This window comes from Poecile atricapillus, chromosome Z, assembly GCF_030490865.1.
Source record: "Poecile atricapillus isolate bPoeAtr1 chromosome Z, bPoeAtr1.hap1, whole genome shotgun sequence".
In the NCBI taxonomy this organism is placed as follows: domain Eukaryota; kingdom Metazoa; phylum Chordata; class Aves; order Passeriformes; family Paridae; genus Poecile; species Poecile atricapillus.
In genome coordinates this window covers 128,696,947-128,713,979 of record NC_081289.1, presented here as the reverse complement: position 1 = coordinate 128,713,979, position 17,033 = coordinate 128,696,947, and the positions used below count along the sequence as shown (strand labels likewise).

At 40.7% G+C, this 17,033-nt stretch overlaps 2 protein-coding genes across 3 annotated transcripts in view; one reads left to right on the top strand and one right to left on the bottom strand.

Moving 5' to 3' along the window:
• Positions 1 to 464, top strand: part of MTREX (Mtr4 exosome RNA helicase) — a 42,131-nt gene extending 41,667 nt beyond the window's left edge. The window contains exon 28 of one of the 2 annotated variants that reach the window (XR_009280717.1): positions 235 to 253. Coding sequence is in view for 1 of the 2 variants with exons in the window: in XM_058864638.1 (XP_058720621.1) it covers positions 235 to 287 (53 nt within the window). In the remaining variant the exon portion in view is untranslated. Of the gene's footprint in view, positions 1 to 234 lie in introns of both variants that reach the window. The other variant, XM_058864638.1, reaches the window with a different exon arrangement.
• PLPP1 (phospholipid phosphatase 1) overlaps positions 352 to 17,033 on the bottom strand; it is a 60,979-nt gene continuing 44,297 nt past the window's right edge. The window contains exons 4-6 of the mRNA XM_058864639.1: positions 16,315 to 16,372; positions 2,903 to 3,079; positions 352 to 804 (exon numbers count right to left, since the gene is read on the bottom strand). Coding sequence (XP_058720622.1) covers positions 679 to 804; positions 2,903 to 3,079; positions 16,315 to 16,372 — 361 coding nt within the window. The 3' untranslated portion in view covers positions 352 to 678. The remainder of the gene's footprint in view (positions 805 to 2,902; positions 3,080 to 16,314; positions 16,373 to 17,033) is intronic.

Genomic DNA, 17,033 nt, shown 5'->3' with positions numbered 1-17,033 from the left:
CTGAAGGTAAATAGTTTTGTAATGTGAACTTCTCATGTTGACTTCACAGTAAACAGCACCATTGCTGCTATCTTTCTGGATAACATCTTTATTACAAAGTTTGACTTAAAGGGTGGCTAAAAATGGATGTACAATGACTTCCATTTAATACTTGTAATATGCTTACAACTGTACTTTAAATAGTGTTTGTGTCAGTTAAGAATCTTAGATTATTTTTCTTTTCCTTCTTATTAGGGATTACAAAAATCAAGAGAGATATTGTGTTTGCTGCAAGCCTTTATCTGTAACAGCAGATGTCTTCCAGAAACTATACTGACATGATGGAACAAATTCATCAGTGTCACATATGGCTTCCATATCAAGTAATTCCTTTTAATGGTGTTTACTTAAACCACAGTTGATTCAACAAGGCATGTACAAATAGCAGTGTATGTAATATAACTTGTTACAGTTTTCAATAAAAATTTACAATTGTAATAGCTTTCTTTTTAAGCAAAAGCTTGAACCAACAGAAATTTAAAGTTTAGATGTACAATAACTGTGGTAGATGTCACTATATACAGGTAAGGTGAGCATCCAAGAGCAGCAGCAGTCCCTTAAAGGTGATTACTTATATTACAGAGTTAGACTTGTGAAATTGTTTTCTTTCAGAGCAATGTAGGTGATACACGTCATTCTTCATGGTTGATGATTGCTGCCAAAGTGATTTCCATTTGTTGGAGTCTCATGTAGGGTTGTATGGGAGTCTTCTTTTGGTTGAAATGTACATCCTCTCACTTTGAAGAAGTCTGACACATATACAACCTAAGTGAACAAATTAGTGTTAAGTGTTAATCAGTTAAATTAGTCCTGCACTCATAAGTCTTTGACACAAGGGCACTGCGGCAGGTAAATTTTATGATCAAAACTAATAAAAAGCTTAATCAGTTTAAAACATTAAAAATGGCAGGGAAGTCTTGTACAAAATTCAGACAACTGTTTTTTTCAATTGCTTTTTCAGCTTGCCATTGACCATTTAGACACTGATGGTTTAAGCCAAATTCAAGGCTTGTGCTAGCTGACTGCTGACTGCCTTACCAGGCACTGCTTCATTACAAGCCATAGTTTGAACAGCTCCAAACGAAGGAGCAAAATGTGCTTTTTGAGTACCCACAATGCAAGTTTAGTTTAATTTTTTTTGTGTAATTTAGGTAAAAAAGAACAGGAGAGGTGGTGCTTTGGCTGGACCCAGCAGCTGTAAGGCCAGCTCTATCTATATAGTCCTTTCCTGCAGTCCTTTAAACATACCACCTCACTTCTTCACAGCTAGGAGACATCTCCCTCACAACAAGATAGGTGGTTGATTCAGTTCTGCAGCATGCTGTCTTCCACTGTTCATTTCACCAAGTCCCATAGCAGATGTGCTGGGCACAGTGCTGCATGGAGTGCAATAAATGAGAAGCCTCTCATGACCCCTTCCCTTCCTGTATTGTGTCTTCCCCTCCCACTGCAACCCTAAGAACTGCGGAACGTTGTCCATGGCGGAAGAAACAATCTTCCACCACACTGGCAGCTGGCTGATGATCCAACACACTGCTTTAGCCACAGACCAGGGGAGTTTTAACTTCCACTTAATGCCTGATTCCTCAGTTCAATTTACTGATCCATTTGCAGTTGCTACACCACTATACTCAAACCTCAGTTTGCTGTTTTTGGAGAGGAATTCATCAGTTCTTTCAGATAAGAGGCTGGGGGTGGTGTTGGTGCTAGTGTATATTTTTAAAAATAATTTCCTGACCTTTCAACTCTACTCACTGTAATACTACTTTCTATTCTTTCTTGTATTACCAAGAACCTTCTGATTCATCTAACATCATTGACTAAACTTGTTTTCCTAATAAAAGTGTCTTCACCTCTTTGATCTCTGATGTTTCTTACTCTCTGAACTACTTTTCTTTGAAACAGGGATTGGACAAAATGAGGGGTAGGATTATGCCCACATGTAGCCATTTAGTAACAGCTAATGCAGCCTATATGATTTCCCAGAGCTGCTCCAAGCTGCTCTTTGTTTTGATTATTGATTGCAACTACTCTACAGGTTTGTCTTGAGCCATACCCTTCTGACCTGAGAAAGCTGACAAAGCATTTATTTTGGAGGTGGTTCTCTCCAGCTAAGCCTCAGTTCTTGATAACTGAATCCTTCAGTATGGCCTCAGTTTGCTCTCATTGATCCAGAAGTCCTGATCTATCCCTTCCCGTGGATGAATTAGCCGTGGCACTCTGGTGCCACTAGTACAACTATAGTCACTGAGTCAACTGGGCCTGCTGTGACAAGTTTAGCCAAGTGTCTGTTTCCTGGCATAGCTTCATACTCATCAGTATAGCTAAGCTTCACAGGTCCCTTGTTGGGAACACATTTTTAGTAGCAGGAATGCACACAAGAAGTAGTGAAGAGTTTTAGTTTCCCATCAGACTGAAAAAACACACTGTAAGGTAGGAAAGGCAGACACTTTGATACTCTTATTCTTTAAGGCCTATTCCCCTAATCATACTTTATACAGAGTTCTCTGCCATTGTACTTGAGATTTGGAATCTGGCTAGAAGCAAAAAGTATTATTTATCTAGAGAGGCCTACATGATTTGCAGTTACCGTTTCCAACTTAGTTATTTGAAAAGCTCTTGAGCAGAGACAATTTCATATTATCCAATGGCTAAACCTACCACTTAATTCATTGGGCCAGAGCCTACCTCACTCCTCAAAGTACTATTGCTACACCCAATTCAAGGAGTTGCTTCCCTGCTTCAGGAATTTTTGAAGCATTAGAAATACAGGTTTGCATTCCTCTGAACACAGCCTGCAGTTCTAAGGTGCTGTTAATAAAAGCAGCATTCACTCATACCCACCCCCTCAGGAATTACTTACAATGAGCACAGCTACCACTGCGCCCTGGATAAGTCCTGTTAAAACATCACTCCAGTGATGCTTGTAGTCAGAAACACGTGAGAGACCCACATAGATAGATGCAGCAATGAGACCAAATTGTATGGTAGGACGTACAAGCCTTGCCCAGTCTCCTTTCATTCTTGCCTGAAGATAAAGCTGAAAGAAAAATAAAAGTTAGAAAACGCAGAAAGCACAGAAGTGGTAAAATTGTGTTGGGTCTTACCAAAGATTTGATTGAAATTTTATTGAGATAATCACAGCTGTTCTAGGTGCTATAGCTGTACTGTTAAGACTGCCAAGGCAGAGTTTGATGGTTTTGGACTCTATATATAACACTATCATATTGTTCCATTTGTACCAATGTGACAAATGAGTATTTTCACACTAAAGGTAGGTCCTGGTAATACTAGAGCCACTTAAGGCTTAAAAAGATCCCAGTGGAAGTCAAACCAGTATTCTACTCCTGCATGAACTACAGGTAAGCCTTACACAAAATAGTTTACGTTTACTAGTAATAGATAGAGCTGACAAGTTTTTAACTACGTTCTCAATTCCAGTCACCTTTAGTATTAACAACTTTTAGCATAGCATTGCAGCTGCAGCTAAGCATCAGAACTAACTTGATGTAATGATTGCATTTCTCAGCTGTCACTGGTATATTTCACTGAGCTCTGTTCCTTACCCTTTTCAGCTGCATATTAACCATGCTACCACTCTGGTGGGTATTTGAAGTTCCTGTGGTTTTTTCCTCCCCTCAGGTCTGCTTTTGTTGTGTACATCTATGTTTTTGATGTATTATCTCTGTTTCACAGTTATTACTTTCTCATCTAATATACTCCAAGACCCTGCCTTTATTTCTTCTCCTTTCTGTCTAGGATCTGACTGTCTACACGTGTCTAGCTCTCTAGTTTCTCCGAACACACTCTGTAAACATAATTTAATTTATTCTGAAAATTAATCATGCCACCAAAGAAAGCACCATAGTTACTGCATTAACAGAGAAAACAATACATTTGGAAATTATTTTAAGTGTATCTGCTCAGAGACGCCTAGAAACTTCAGGTCAAGAACAAAACCTTAGCTGGCAGCTTTGAGAAATGTAGAAACCAAGACACAGGCACCAGGCATAAAGGCAGTACACCAAACTCTTGGTAAAACCCTCCACTGCCAACTTCAAAAGCCGTATGGCTAACTCTGAGAAAGCAGTACATTTACAATGTAAATATAGGCACAGAGAAGACACTGTAGATGCAGAGGTGATACTTTCCAAAGTTAAACATTTGGGGAATGTTTCTCATAGTAAATTACATCATAATTTTGGCATGCTGACATTTTCAGCTATAAATGGAGCATCAGAAACATCAACCCCATCCATAAACAGTTTTCTTTAATAGTGAGGTCAGAATCAGACTCTGAAGAAGCCTAAACTGAAAAATAATTTTTCCCCTTCAAATTAGTGGGCACTGCATATTTCTGCAGGCCTCAAATTCACCACTAGGGAAAATACAGTTTAGCCACTTCAAAAATTACCTGTCACACAAAGTTCTTTTAACAAAAGATGTCGTAATGGACTTAGTGTGATACTGCTTCTGGGTTTACCGACAGAAGCCCAGAACACTACAAAGTGCCCAGTGGAGCAGAGGAAGGTCCACCGAGCATATGCGGGTAGCCTGAAGAGTTGGCTAATGATTTGATAATGTCTGTTCTTTGCTCTTTCCCTATTCCTACTGAATTTTCCTGAAGGCAGTTAAAATACCTTGCTGCAATGAAGTTTTTTCCATATAAACATTTTGGGAAATTGGAAAAGGCTGTACAGTCATCGTAGGAAAATAAAGGGGTTATGCAACCCTTTTGCAGATGTGTGAAAAAACAGATTTTCTTATGAACACAAGAAGAAAATGGGGCAAGGTATGCAAATGCCAACTTGCAAAAATGCCAGCCCAGTGCACTGAACGATCTATAAAGCAGTCTTTGCCCTTATGCAGCATGTATTCAAATTCTTTCTGCTTGACAAAGCATTAGACAAGAAATTTGGATTTGATATCTATATGAAAGCTTGATTTTTGCACTATGAGAGTAATCTCCCATCACGGAGAAGATCTGGAGCTGTTCTATCAGCTGCAGAGCACAAGCAGTTGGCTATAGACTTCACAAATTCTAGACTCTTCACACCATCAGCTCCTGTATCTGTACAGGAAATGGCCAAAGACCCTCTTGCACCTTGTACTAGCAAATAGATTTACATTGTTCTAAAACGAGGTGTGAGAAGGGTGAGAAATGATACCACAGATAAGTGTTAGGCTGACAGATTACAGCTGTGTTTAATTTCAGAAATAGCAGCTGTCATTCTGGCTACAGTTGGTTCTGTATTTTTTGGTTTTTTGTGGGGTTTTTTTGTGGGTTTTTTGTTTTTTGGGTTTTTTTTGTTTGGTTTTTTTTGTTGTTGTTGTTGCTTTTTTTTTTGTTAAGTTGAAAGTAATTGCTTATTAACCAGCTGCTGCAACAGCAGATGCCATGTTATTTTTAAGCAGGTAGCTTCAAACTGACACTGCTTTTAATAGGCTCAGAGTTGTGCTCCCATGCTGTTGGGTGTTGGGTGTCCATCCTTTTGTTCCATCTCACCTGTGGAATTTTTTGCCCATTAGCTGTAGGGAAAACCCGATGGCTGGTAGTTGTTGGGCGATTGAGAAACACAGGGTGTTTGGCTGCGCCCAGAGGGGAGGATGGGGGCAGCTGGGGACTGGCTGGTTTTCTTGGGCTGGAGAGCAAGACACCCTCTCAGAGCTGTTGTGGCTGGGAGAAGGGAATTTGCCATCACCCAGACGGAGCTGCTGCTTCTTCTTCTTCTTTCTTGTCTGTGTGCCTCGCACCCCCTGTCCTGCCGGGACGTGTGGCAGTGCCAGCCACCGCCGCGGAGCTGCTGATACACCTCGTCCACCAGCCCAGGATCTCAGCTCATCCCTGCTGTTCCAGCTGAGTGTTCCTCAGAGCCCTGCAGGAGCACTGGGACTGACTGCCCGAGGGGGTTTGTGAAGCAAAGCCTCTCCTCCATCCCTTCCCGTCCCGGCCGAGAAGGCTGTCACGGGGTCCCTGGTTCTGTTTTGTTGTTAATGCTGTAGTTATTGTTGTTTGTGGGCCTTGTCATACACACTAGTAAAGAACTGTTATTCCTATCCCCAGATCTCTGCCTGAGAGCCCCTTGATTTCAAAATTACAGTAATTTGGAGGGAGGGGGTTTACATTTTCATTCCAAGGGAGGCTCCTGCCCTCCCTACCAGACACCTGTCTTCCAAACCAAGACACCTGCCAAGCTTCTTCCCATTACTGTGACTTGCTCTTAGAAAGACAACAGCAGCGTGTCTGGCTGCAATAGGCCATCAGGTCCACAAAGGAAAATAAAGCAGCCATGGAGAGGATGAGCTTGTGCTGATGATTCATTAAACGTACATCAAGGTTAATACTGGAAGTATTCCAAACTTACTTAATATAGTATTAGCCCCTGTGTAGCATTAAATGCACAATGCAGAGTTGTCTTAGCCCGACGCTGCATTAACTCTTGCTACTACTTTGACCCTGTTGACTAACAGGGTACAATGGCTTCATTCTGTTTACAGAGCCTCCTCCTTCACAGCATACCTGAGGTGCCTTTGCTCCTCTTTGAAGTCAGTTACAGGATAGCATTAGAGAAAGAAAACAGAAGCAAATCCCTGTCTCCCCACCCAAACCTCTTTTCTAGAAAGTAGTAAGTTTCCTAAGTAAAACTTGTGATCTGTGGAAGCCACAGGAATTTTAGGAAATCTCATCTGGTTAATACTACTGAAATTCCTCCAGCATTTCACATATTGCTGAGAACAAATTTGTGAGCCTATCAACACAGCAGGAGCATCCCAAACTGCTGTAGTGACCTGCTCTTTGTCAGGCTTCTGGCCATGCCAGCCTCCATCCATACTGTTCTGAGCACTCTCATCCTTCAGCAGATGTCATTTAGCTATGCTCTGTTGCTCTCCACTCCCCCATCCTGCTGTTTCTTGTGTTTGCTTCGCTCATTCTTTTCAAAAGTGCAAAGAGATTTCACAAGACTACTTCTTAATGGGATTAAATAATTTCCAGGGATTTTTCCCTACTAGTTTACTCCATAATGAAAATATGTCCTCTATGCCACACACATCCTGAACATAAATTTCTTCTAAATCTATGGTCTAGTACTTCATTTCTAAAAATACACACAGCAATGAAGAGAAACTCACAGCTACTTTGTGGCTTCTTGGAAGAAGCCACAGACATGAATGGCAGGGTCTTTGCAACTGGAGAATTATTTGCTACTCCACATTTCTAGCATGGCTTTTGAGTGTTCGCTCTTTCACCAGAGCATTAATTTACATAAACACATGCCTACCTAATTTGGAAGTACAGTGACTTGTGTTTCCAAGATGGACTTCTGGAGGTGCAAACATGTGGCTTCACAAGGAAATTTCCTGACACCTTACATTACTTCTCCACTTTAAGTGCACAAAATTCTTTTAAATCCACCAAAACCTACTCAGTTCACCAACCAAGATCACATTTCAGATATTTAGCTTCAATAATTAACACTCCTTGGTTATTTTTCATTCAATACGTTCTCCTATTTTTTTAAACTCAATTATACAGAAATTCTGTGCTGCAAAATAATTTTGCCTATTAAGTTATGGGAAATCCTCTTGCACTTATTCAAGAATGGAAGTCAAAAGGAAGAAACCTGGAGAGGGGAGGGATTGTGGTGGTCCCCTACCGAGTAATAATACTACTTGTATCAATTGGTCTGTTATGATACTTTTCAAAAACGGATTTTCTCCTGATACCAAAAGGCCCAGTAATTGCATTTCCTACAGGTGTCCTGTTCTAAAGAACAGAAGCAAGGCACACCTTCCCTTTAGAGAGATACCTATTTTCGTGCTTATTTTTGTCTCTCCAACCCCAACAGACTCACAGCATCATTAATTTAAGAGCAGAACAGTGAGAAAACCGTTTCCAAAAGAAAATTCCCCTGTGACACAGAGAAATAAGAACACTTCTCACTTTGTCCAAGTACAAGTAGTAAGACTCTGGAGACAAAAAAAAGCTGCAGAAAGTCGGTTCTCATTAAATAAACCTGTACTTTGAGAGACCTTAGTAGCTGATACAAGTTTTAGAAGGGAGCAAGTAAATGGCATTTACTTTACTTAGCTTAGCATTTACTATTAGTCATGTCTTACTTTGGTTTACGATATCTGCCTGACAGTAAGGAAGAGCCCAATGACATTAGTGTTCTAGGAGGCACAAAGTACTGCTGTGGTTATAGTTAGTATTTGGATCCATTATTGGCTACCGTTAGGAAGGCTCATACTTCAAAGCAAGTCTGCTGACTCAAAAAGTCCGAAGAGCCACAAACCATAGGGATTCTTCCCAAACCAAGAAGCTCTGATTTAGGAATGCTTAAGCACACTCAAGTACTTGTTTTGTACACAAGTATGTGGTTTCCTTTGGGATTTCAGAGGTGGAAGGAGTAGATATGGAGCTACTATGTATAGGTGGTTTTGTTAATGAGGCAGGGGTGGTGGGAAGGGAAAGCACAGGAGGCACCAGTGTTTTGAAATCTTCAGAAAAACAGCCTTTGCATAATTAATATGAAAAGATGGGGCAAAATTTTTCAGGAGGCCTGGGATTAGGCATTAACAGCTGAGAATCCAGGCACATTTGTAAAACAGGAAAATTCCAGTTCTTCAGATATCCCCCAAGGACATCCTTAGAGGAGACAACACCCCCTCTCCTAAGACTGTGAAGTCTTCCATTAGGAAGTTGGGCAGATGCATGGAGTGCCAAAGTAATTATTCACCCTCCAACTCCATCAGTAAACACACACTGTTGCCTTTCCCTGAGGAGAAGGCAGTGCAGTACTAACAGTACTACACACTTGCACAGGACACCGTTTTTGCACAGGACACCGTTTGCATCCGAGTGTCTTAAGAGAATGGACAAGCTGAGGTATTCAGGCTAGATTCTTGCAAAATGTTATAAAACAACCAAAACCAAACATTTAGACAGGTACACAGAGAAGTCATCTGCCATCCCTGTTCTGGTCCTGCTCAGCAATCCAGACACCTCCTCCCTGCTCAGACTTGGCAACAGCAGAGAGAAAGGCTCTCTTCAGAGATTTTCAAAGCTTTCTTCTACATCTGCAATATTTGCAGAATAGCTCTTCCATTTCAGCTTGTTATGGGAAACTTAAGCGATGCCTTCATATAAAAGCTAGTTTGTATAAATGCTGTTACTCAGATAGCTTTGTATAAGAGTTATTCATCATATTTCAGTTAGCACAAACTCTGGAATTCAAGGAAACATAAGAAATCCGGCAAACAATTTAAAAATTGCAGTTCTGAGCACAAAACAGCCACAAGATGTGCTGAGAAATAACTTGTCAAACATAATCTTACATTTATGCAAGTATTACATAGAAGTGAAACAGCTTATTTTGTACCTGGAAGCACTGTATTTATGAATAAACACAGAGCCATAGGCATCAGCCAACAAGATTGCCTGCAAACCAGAAATATGGATAGTGTCTCTCCCATGTACTTCTAAACACAGCAGGCTCACATCCACACAGAAAACTGTATTATAAAGGGAATACAGAGCTGTAGAAGAATTCATGAGTCACTCATGAGCCAGGCTTCTCAAAAAAAAAAAAAAAAAAAAAAGAAAAAAATTAAAAGAATAAAAAGAGAGCAACTTAGACTTTGATGCCTGTCAATACATTTTGCCTTTTTAATGAGACCAGCTCCTTTTCATAACTACATATTTTTGATCTCTGGTAAATCTGCATTATTATATATCCTTTAGTTTTATTTTGATTGGGAAGAAAATAAAGAAAGAAGCAATAGTTCAGAATTAGTTCTTCACCTTCCAGTGAGGGAAAAGGACACAGGTCTGCAGTGGCTTCAGTGCGTCTGAGCTGCTTTTCAAAGGGATGGTATGTCCCGACTACTCTGACCATATCTGTCTCCCCTGTGTCAGGTCTGATGTTTGAACGGTCCTACAGGGACCTGATCTTTTGGAGAGCTGACCTAGGGGGCGAAAATGACTGAACTATGGAGAAAAGGCAGAGTACGTACCAGTTTGGGCTCTTTAAGATACCTGCATCCCGTTGTCAAAGGCAAATAATGTGCAAGAGCTGCCTCCTAAGCAATGGGTATGAAGTCCTGTTACTGGTAACAGCTCAGCTTTCAATTCAATATCAAAACTATAATCAATCTGTTCTAAACAAAGCCTGCTTGTCCAGTGGGCAATGTTTTTTTTGGTTTTAACCCTCCAGCTTCAACTTGGCTGTACATTGCTAAAATAATTTCACACTGACAATCTTACCATACAGCAGGATAAACAGTAACATTTTATTCTGTTGCAAATTGGAATACACCTGTTTTCTGATGGGAAAAAAACCTTGAAGCTAGTATTTTAAGCTTTATGAGAAGAACTAAAGCACTGCAGTGTATTGCTTTCAGGTCAGTCCTAAATGAGCCAGTTCACAATACTGGCAGCACTACTGATGGCCCTAACTTCCAAACAAACCATGGAGAAATCAGTTTTCTTTGTTTGCTTACCATAAAAAGTCTAAATAACAATATTAAAGGAATACTAGGAGCACCTACAGGTATAAGCACAAGTGCTTCCACACCTGAGCCTTGCAGCAATGACCAGTTACCCTTTATTTTTCCATCTGCTGAAAGTAAGATACCTGATACTACACACAGCTACAGCCAAAGCATTTTCAGTAGCATGTGTCTTTTCCCTAGTTTTAGAAGACTAGTCTTCAAAAGCTTTCATGTGGGTAGGAACACAAAGACAGTTTTGTAGCTCCAGTCAATAGCATTTGGGAAAGTGAAGAAATAAGTACTGTGCAAACAGATATACCTAAAATACTGTGTTAAAGATTCTTGCTTGAGTACTATTTCACTCAACCTCCCATCCCAACATAAACAACTAAAATCACAGTTTGAGAGCAGAGGTTGACAGGCAGATTTGGGAGCCAAAAGTACCAAAAGCAGCCTAAAGCCTGCTTTCATGTGTGGTTATCCCACGATCTCTGCAAAAGAAGGCTGTCAATCCCAGCCACTGAAACACCAGTTGCCCTCCTGTTCTCATCTGTAATTCCATGCGTCCTTGGATACATAAAATGTTCCAAATGACTCGTAGGAAAGCCACTCAAGTTACATCGTGCAAGATTCATCATCCCTTTTTGTCCGAAGTCTAAACAGCACAAACACGCTGCCACCCCTAGAATAGCAGTGCCTCTTGGCTGGGTTTGTGCAGCCTTATTCTTTATCCTGGGAAAGGTGCTGGCAGGGAAGTGCCCAGGCCAGCTACAGCCAAGACTGATTCTGTTACAGAAACGTTATCCTCAGGGCCACACCCATTTTGCCAACACTTGTGCATTTAATTTAAAATAACTTTTTAAACATACTTAAATTTGAAAAGTCAAAGCAAAAACTGCCTGCAGCATCTCCCCCTCTAGGGCCAAGGTGCTAGTTTGGTCACACTGCTCGAAGAGGTGTTACACTACCCTTGCCCTCCCATTCTTCAAACCAAGGTTAAATAGTTTGGTACAGGGGAGGCCATGCCAGCTGTTTAACTATGAAAAGGGAGCAGCATGGGAGAGGACAACACAGATAATTTAGGATCTATCATCTGTTATTAGGTCAGTGGATTCCCACATACTGTTGCGGTCAAACTCCCTCTAGCTTCCACACAAAGCTGCTGTTGGCAGAAGCACTTATCCCAGAGATAAAAGCTCTTCTTGGACCCAAACTAACCCATCTAGCTCTGCCAAATGAGTTTCAAAATACATTCTTCACTACAGCTTCCTAGACTGACAGTCGGCAAGCAGGTTTTTTTTCTGGGGTTTCACTCATTCTATGTTAGAAAATACAAGAAACTGCAACTTTAACCTGGAAGTGGGCTGAAAACCCAAGCTTTATATTTGTCTAGCTAGACACAACAGCTTTTATGCAGGTGCAATGACTTGTGCTGTGAGAACAAGTGATGTATACTGCTGCTTATTGAAACAGATAAATAATATAAACTATTTAACATTTTCATGCAACAAACAATTAAGGTAGGGAATTTGATTACTAATACAGTAAGTGGTGTTTCCATGTGTGGCCCTTGCTATGGGATGGGACTTGCAGCAAAGGATTATGTTCAAAATTGCAGTTTTTTTCTCCTGATACCAGTAAAGCCATGCAGTCAGGACTCAGATATTTCTTTCATAGTCAGAAGACAGGAATACTCCTCAACATAATTCAGGCTCTTGAAGAAATCCAAATAGTTGCCAAGTCAAAAATGTTACAGAATCACAGAATTGTTTAGGTTGGAAATGAGCCTTGAGATCATTTGAGTTCAACTGTTAACTCAGCACTGCCAAGTCCACCACACATTTATGTCCCCTGGTGCTGCATCCAAACATCTTTTAACTACCTCCAGGGATGGCAAGTCCACCACTTCCCTGGGGTAGCCTGCTCCAATACTTGACAATCCTTTCCAAGAAGAAATTTTTCCCAGTATCCAATCTAAACCTCCCTTGGCACAACTTAAAGCCATTTACTCTCGTCCTATTACTGGCTGCCTAGGAGAAGAGAACAACCACTACCTGGCTACAACCTCCTTTGAGGCAGTTGTAGAGAGTTTTAAGGTCACCCCTGAGCTCCCTTTTCTTCAGGTTAAACACCCTCATCTCCCTCATATGCACCTCCAAGGACTGGTTCTCTACAGAGTCACAGATTCACCTGACACAGGACATGCATCCAGCAGGTAACTTTTAAGAGCACACTTTCTGCAGTACACATACACAATAGACTCCTCCAGCCTCTCCAGAAAGCAGTGTTTTAGTGTCTGATTATGATTAACATAGCCTCTGAGTAATGCCACATGTTAACAGCCTGTCCTGCTGGTGACTCAGCCCACGGCCGCAGAATGCGTGCAGGGCACAGATGATGCCAACATCCGAGTTCAGCAGGTGAACGAGCCACCAAGTGCTGCAAGTTTGGAAAGGAGCCAGCAGCTCTGCCTTGCTATGTAGGCAAGTGTGTGTGTGAGTGTGTGTGTGTTCTCCTCACCTTCCTTCACTAGCTGTCTTTTTTAAGACATCTGTACTTGATTTGGTTTCTTGGGATGAAGTAAGGCTGTGTTAATCAGCAAGACAAAAACATGCTGCACGGGAGCCATTAGCCTTCTTCAGATGTCCCTACAATAGCCTCATGGTAGTTTCTAGATGAATAATCTTATTATTGGGCAGAAGGAAGTAGAAGTCTAATCTCCACAAAACCCCTTATTTTTACTGGGCAGTATAGCTCAGCCAGAGACAAAAAACGGGTGCAGGAACAAACAGGGCTCTGGAAACTCATTGACTAATTAATTAAAAACAAGCTGATATCCAATGTAACACCTCCTGTTCAAATGTCATCTTGGAAGAGTTAAAGGCATTTGTACCCTTCTAGTTTAAGGATGCTACTAAGCAAAGCCATGTTTTACAGAACTGAGTGAACACAAGGACAGCTCTGAGCACATTCAGCAAGTGTCTGAACTAAGAAGACACAAGGCCAGGATTTATGGTATTTTGCATAGCATTTATGGTAGCTTGCATAGGAAAGGCTTGATTAGCATTTGACTTGCCCACCTGCCCATGTGGGAGGTTGCCAAGAATAAAACTCACACACAAAGCCCCAAGACAGCTAAGGTTCATAATTTCCTCTTCAAGAACTTTCCAGACAAGCTCTTTTGCATGGATTCAAAATAATATGCCACAGACACTCCAGAAAGCATTATTCAAGCCACATGATGTTAGTAACTTCAAAATAAAGAATTCTTTACTTTCTTGCCAAAGGCTGAATTTTTTCCAAGCCTAGAAAGTTAACTAAATAAGGTCTCAGTTCCAGGCTATTCAAGACATCTTATACTATCTTATATGCGTCTAGAGAGTTGTATTATCTAATGTGACCCACTACCTTTAATTAATGAGTTGAGAATTCCTCCTGACCACCACCATTTACCTAGGCTGCAGCAAAATGCGCCTTACATACATGGGACAGAAGTAAAAAGCTCAGACAGCTTCAGATCCCTGACACACAACTGTAATCCAGTCAGTAGAAGTCATACATACATATTGCTACATATCTACCAAAGTTTTTCTTACCTCCAGGTTTGTCCTTCTCTGAGGTGTAAGTATCAGGTTATCATGTTGCTCAACAAAACCACGTGAGAAGGTGTTGTATGAGAAGGGTCTGACTGGGCCCAGAGGGGCAAGTCACTATTAGGGTGCTCTCTGTATAGCAGTAATTGCTTCACTGTACTATGGAAAGAATGGGTTTGGGTTTGAAATGCTATTATGAGTGGACACAATTTCGGAGACTGCCAGTCATAATGAGCATAAACACTTAACTACTTATTTTCAAAAACCCAAACAGCTGGCAGGAAGTCATACCATATTCGAGTCAAACCTAGGATATAATACTTTTATGAACTCTTTGTATTTGCACTAGATAAGACCAGCAAGCAGGGGAAACAATCCAAACAGGTTTAGCCATAAAAAAACTGCATGATAGACCTGTTGGGAGTTGGGTGTCCATCCTTTTGTTCCATCTCACCTGTGGAATTTTTTGCCCATTAGCTGTAGGGAAAACCTGATGGCTGGTAGTTGTTGGGCGCTTGAGAAACACAGGGTGTTTGGCTGCGCCCAGAGGGGAGGATGGGGGCAGCTGGGGACTGGCTGGTTTTCTTGGGCTGGAGAGCAAGACACCCTCTCAGAGCTGTTGTGGCTGGGAGAAGGGAATTTGCCATCACCCAGACGGAGCTGCTGCTTCTTCTTCTTCCTTCTTGTCTGTGTGCCTCGCACCCCCTGTCCTGCCGGGACGCCGCGGAGCTGCTGATACACCTCGTCCACCAGCCCAGGATCTCAGCTCATCCCTGCTGTTCCAGCTGAGTGTTCCTCAGAGCCCTGCAGGAGCACTGGGACTGACTGCCCGAGGGGGTTTGTGAAGCAAAGCCTCTCCTCCATCCCTTCCCGTCCCGGCCGAGAAGGCTGTCACGGGGTCCCTGGTTCTGTTTTGTTTATGCTGTAGTTATTGTTGTTTGTGGGCCTTGTCATACACACTAGTAAAGAACTGTTATTCCTATCCCCAGATCTCTGCCTGAGAGCCCCTTGATTTCAAAATTACAGTAATTCGGAGGGAGGGGGTTTACATTTTCATTCCAAGGGAGGCTCCTGCCCTCCCTACCAGACACCTGTCTTCCAAACCAAGACAAGATCAAAACTGAGCACCAAGCTTCTGAAACAGATCTGTTTTAAAATAAAGCCTGAAAATTACTTACACCATACTGAAGAGCCACCCCTTTTTGTGTGTGTGCAATTGTAGGGTTTTCTGTTTAGTTTGAACAATTGGTTCCCTCACTGTGGATATTATACTATTGCCAAGACAGAAAAAAAATAAAAATGTAACAAAGAGAAAACAAAAATTGAATCTGAGGTCTGTAAAAATCATGGATTTTACATATTTTGTCAGCAACTTATGTCAAGGACTAAAGTTTAATTTTACAACTACATTAACAACAAAATTCCATGAAGTTGTTAATGCCTTCTGTGTTACCACTTAGAAGGGGGAGAACAACAAAATCAGTCTTTCTTGTTACAAACCTTACGCTAAGAGTGAAGATCATTTGCCCCAGATGACTTGGAACAATTTCAATTAAAATATATTAATCTCCAAATGAAACATTTCTGAATTTATCTTATTACTAATATTTACTGTCCCCTTATTTTCCTCACTCTTCACCTGTCTCTAAAAAAATATGGAAAAATAAAAAGGAATTTGAAAATTCAATTTGATCTACTTTGTGCTTATGGGCCCAGCCACACTTGATCAATGTTTAAGGGTCTTGTTTGCTTAATTTACAAATATATTCTTTGCAGATCTCATTAAATCAGGTATATTTTATTATGGATTTTTATAAGGTTTATAAATTTAGAAGTATTATAAACCCTATAAATTTGATAAGGTTTATAATACTTTAAATGTAGGCATATTTAAGTAGCATCTTTTCAGAACACACTTGTCACTGGATTAATTTTAGACACGACACACAAGCCAAATACCATATTAAGTATTCTCAGGCATACTGAACATCATTCTACTTGTCCCAGTATCACCACTCTTACAACTCCTATTGTGAAGTTTTTAACTGTACCAGAAAAGCACCCTACAAAACCAATGTCCCTTGTGCAAAGCAGCAAAGTAAATATTCAGTACTGGGTAGCTAACATATTTTTTAGATATTTTAGATATAGATAGATTTTGTTATCACTTAGATGGAAAGAGCATACTTACTGCTACGAAGAGCATGCAGTACATGGAGAATGAAGAATGGCCAGAATAAAATGATAGTCTGGAAAAGAAAAGATCAGACCTCATCAGTTTTCTTTTACAACATTCAGTCTGCAGTGATACTAATCTATACTATACAAGTGAACTGGTAAAATGCAGATGTGTCCATACTACTCTTCATGGAGGCTCTCATCACACAGATTTTGACAAACAGTACAGACTTCAGCTGATCTCTACATCAGGCAGTAAGTAGTAGACTTTTGACTGAAGTTTGAACAGCAAGGGAACATACCTTCAAAGAAAGTAATCAAGTGTCCTTTAATAGTCCATCTTGACAAATACCAGAATACTTGAAATATAATTAATTCTTAAAATTCCTTATCTTATAGTCACAGTATATGTATGAATACAAATGACATTAATCACCCCAAAACATTTAGTCACCATCAACAGACAGTAGTTAACAATTCATATCTAGTAGATTACATTACATCTATACATCTTTGTGAAATGTATGAGTCACACAGACCCTGATCATTTATCATTGAAGGGTAGGGAGAAAGGCAGGAATGCAGTTTATTAGCCAGCCAACTGCAAAAGATGAAACCTCATCTAATATTTGTATGAATTATTCGTACTTGGTGATCTCATTTAAAGTGTCAACATTGCCTTCAGCTCCCAAAGGCTTTTATCAGGTCCAGGCTGAAGGGACTTGACAGTTG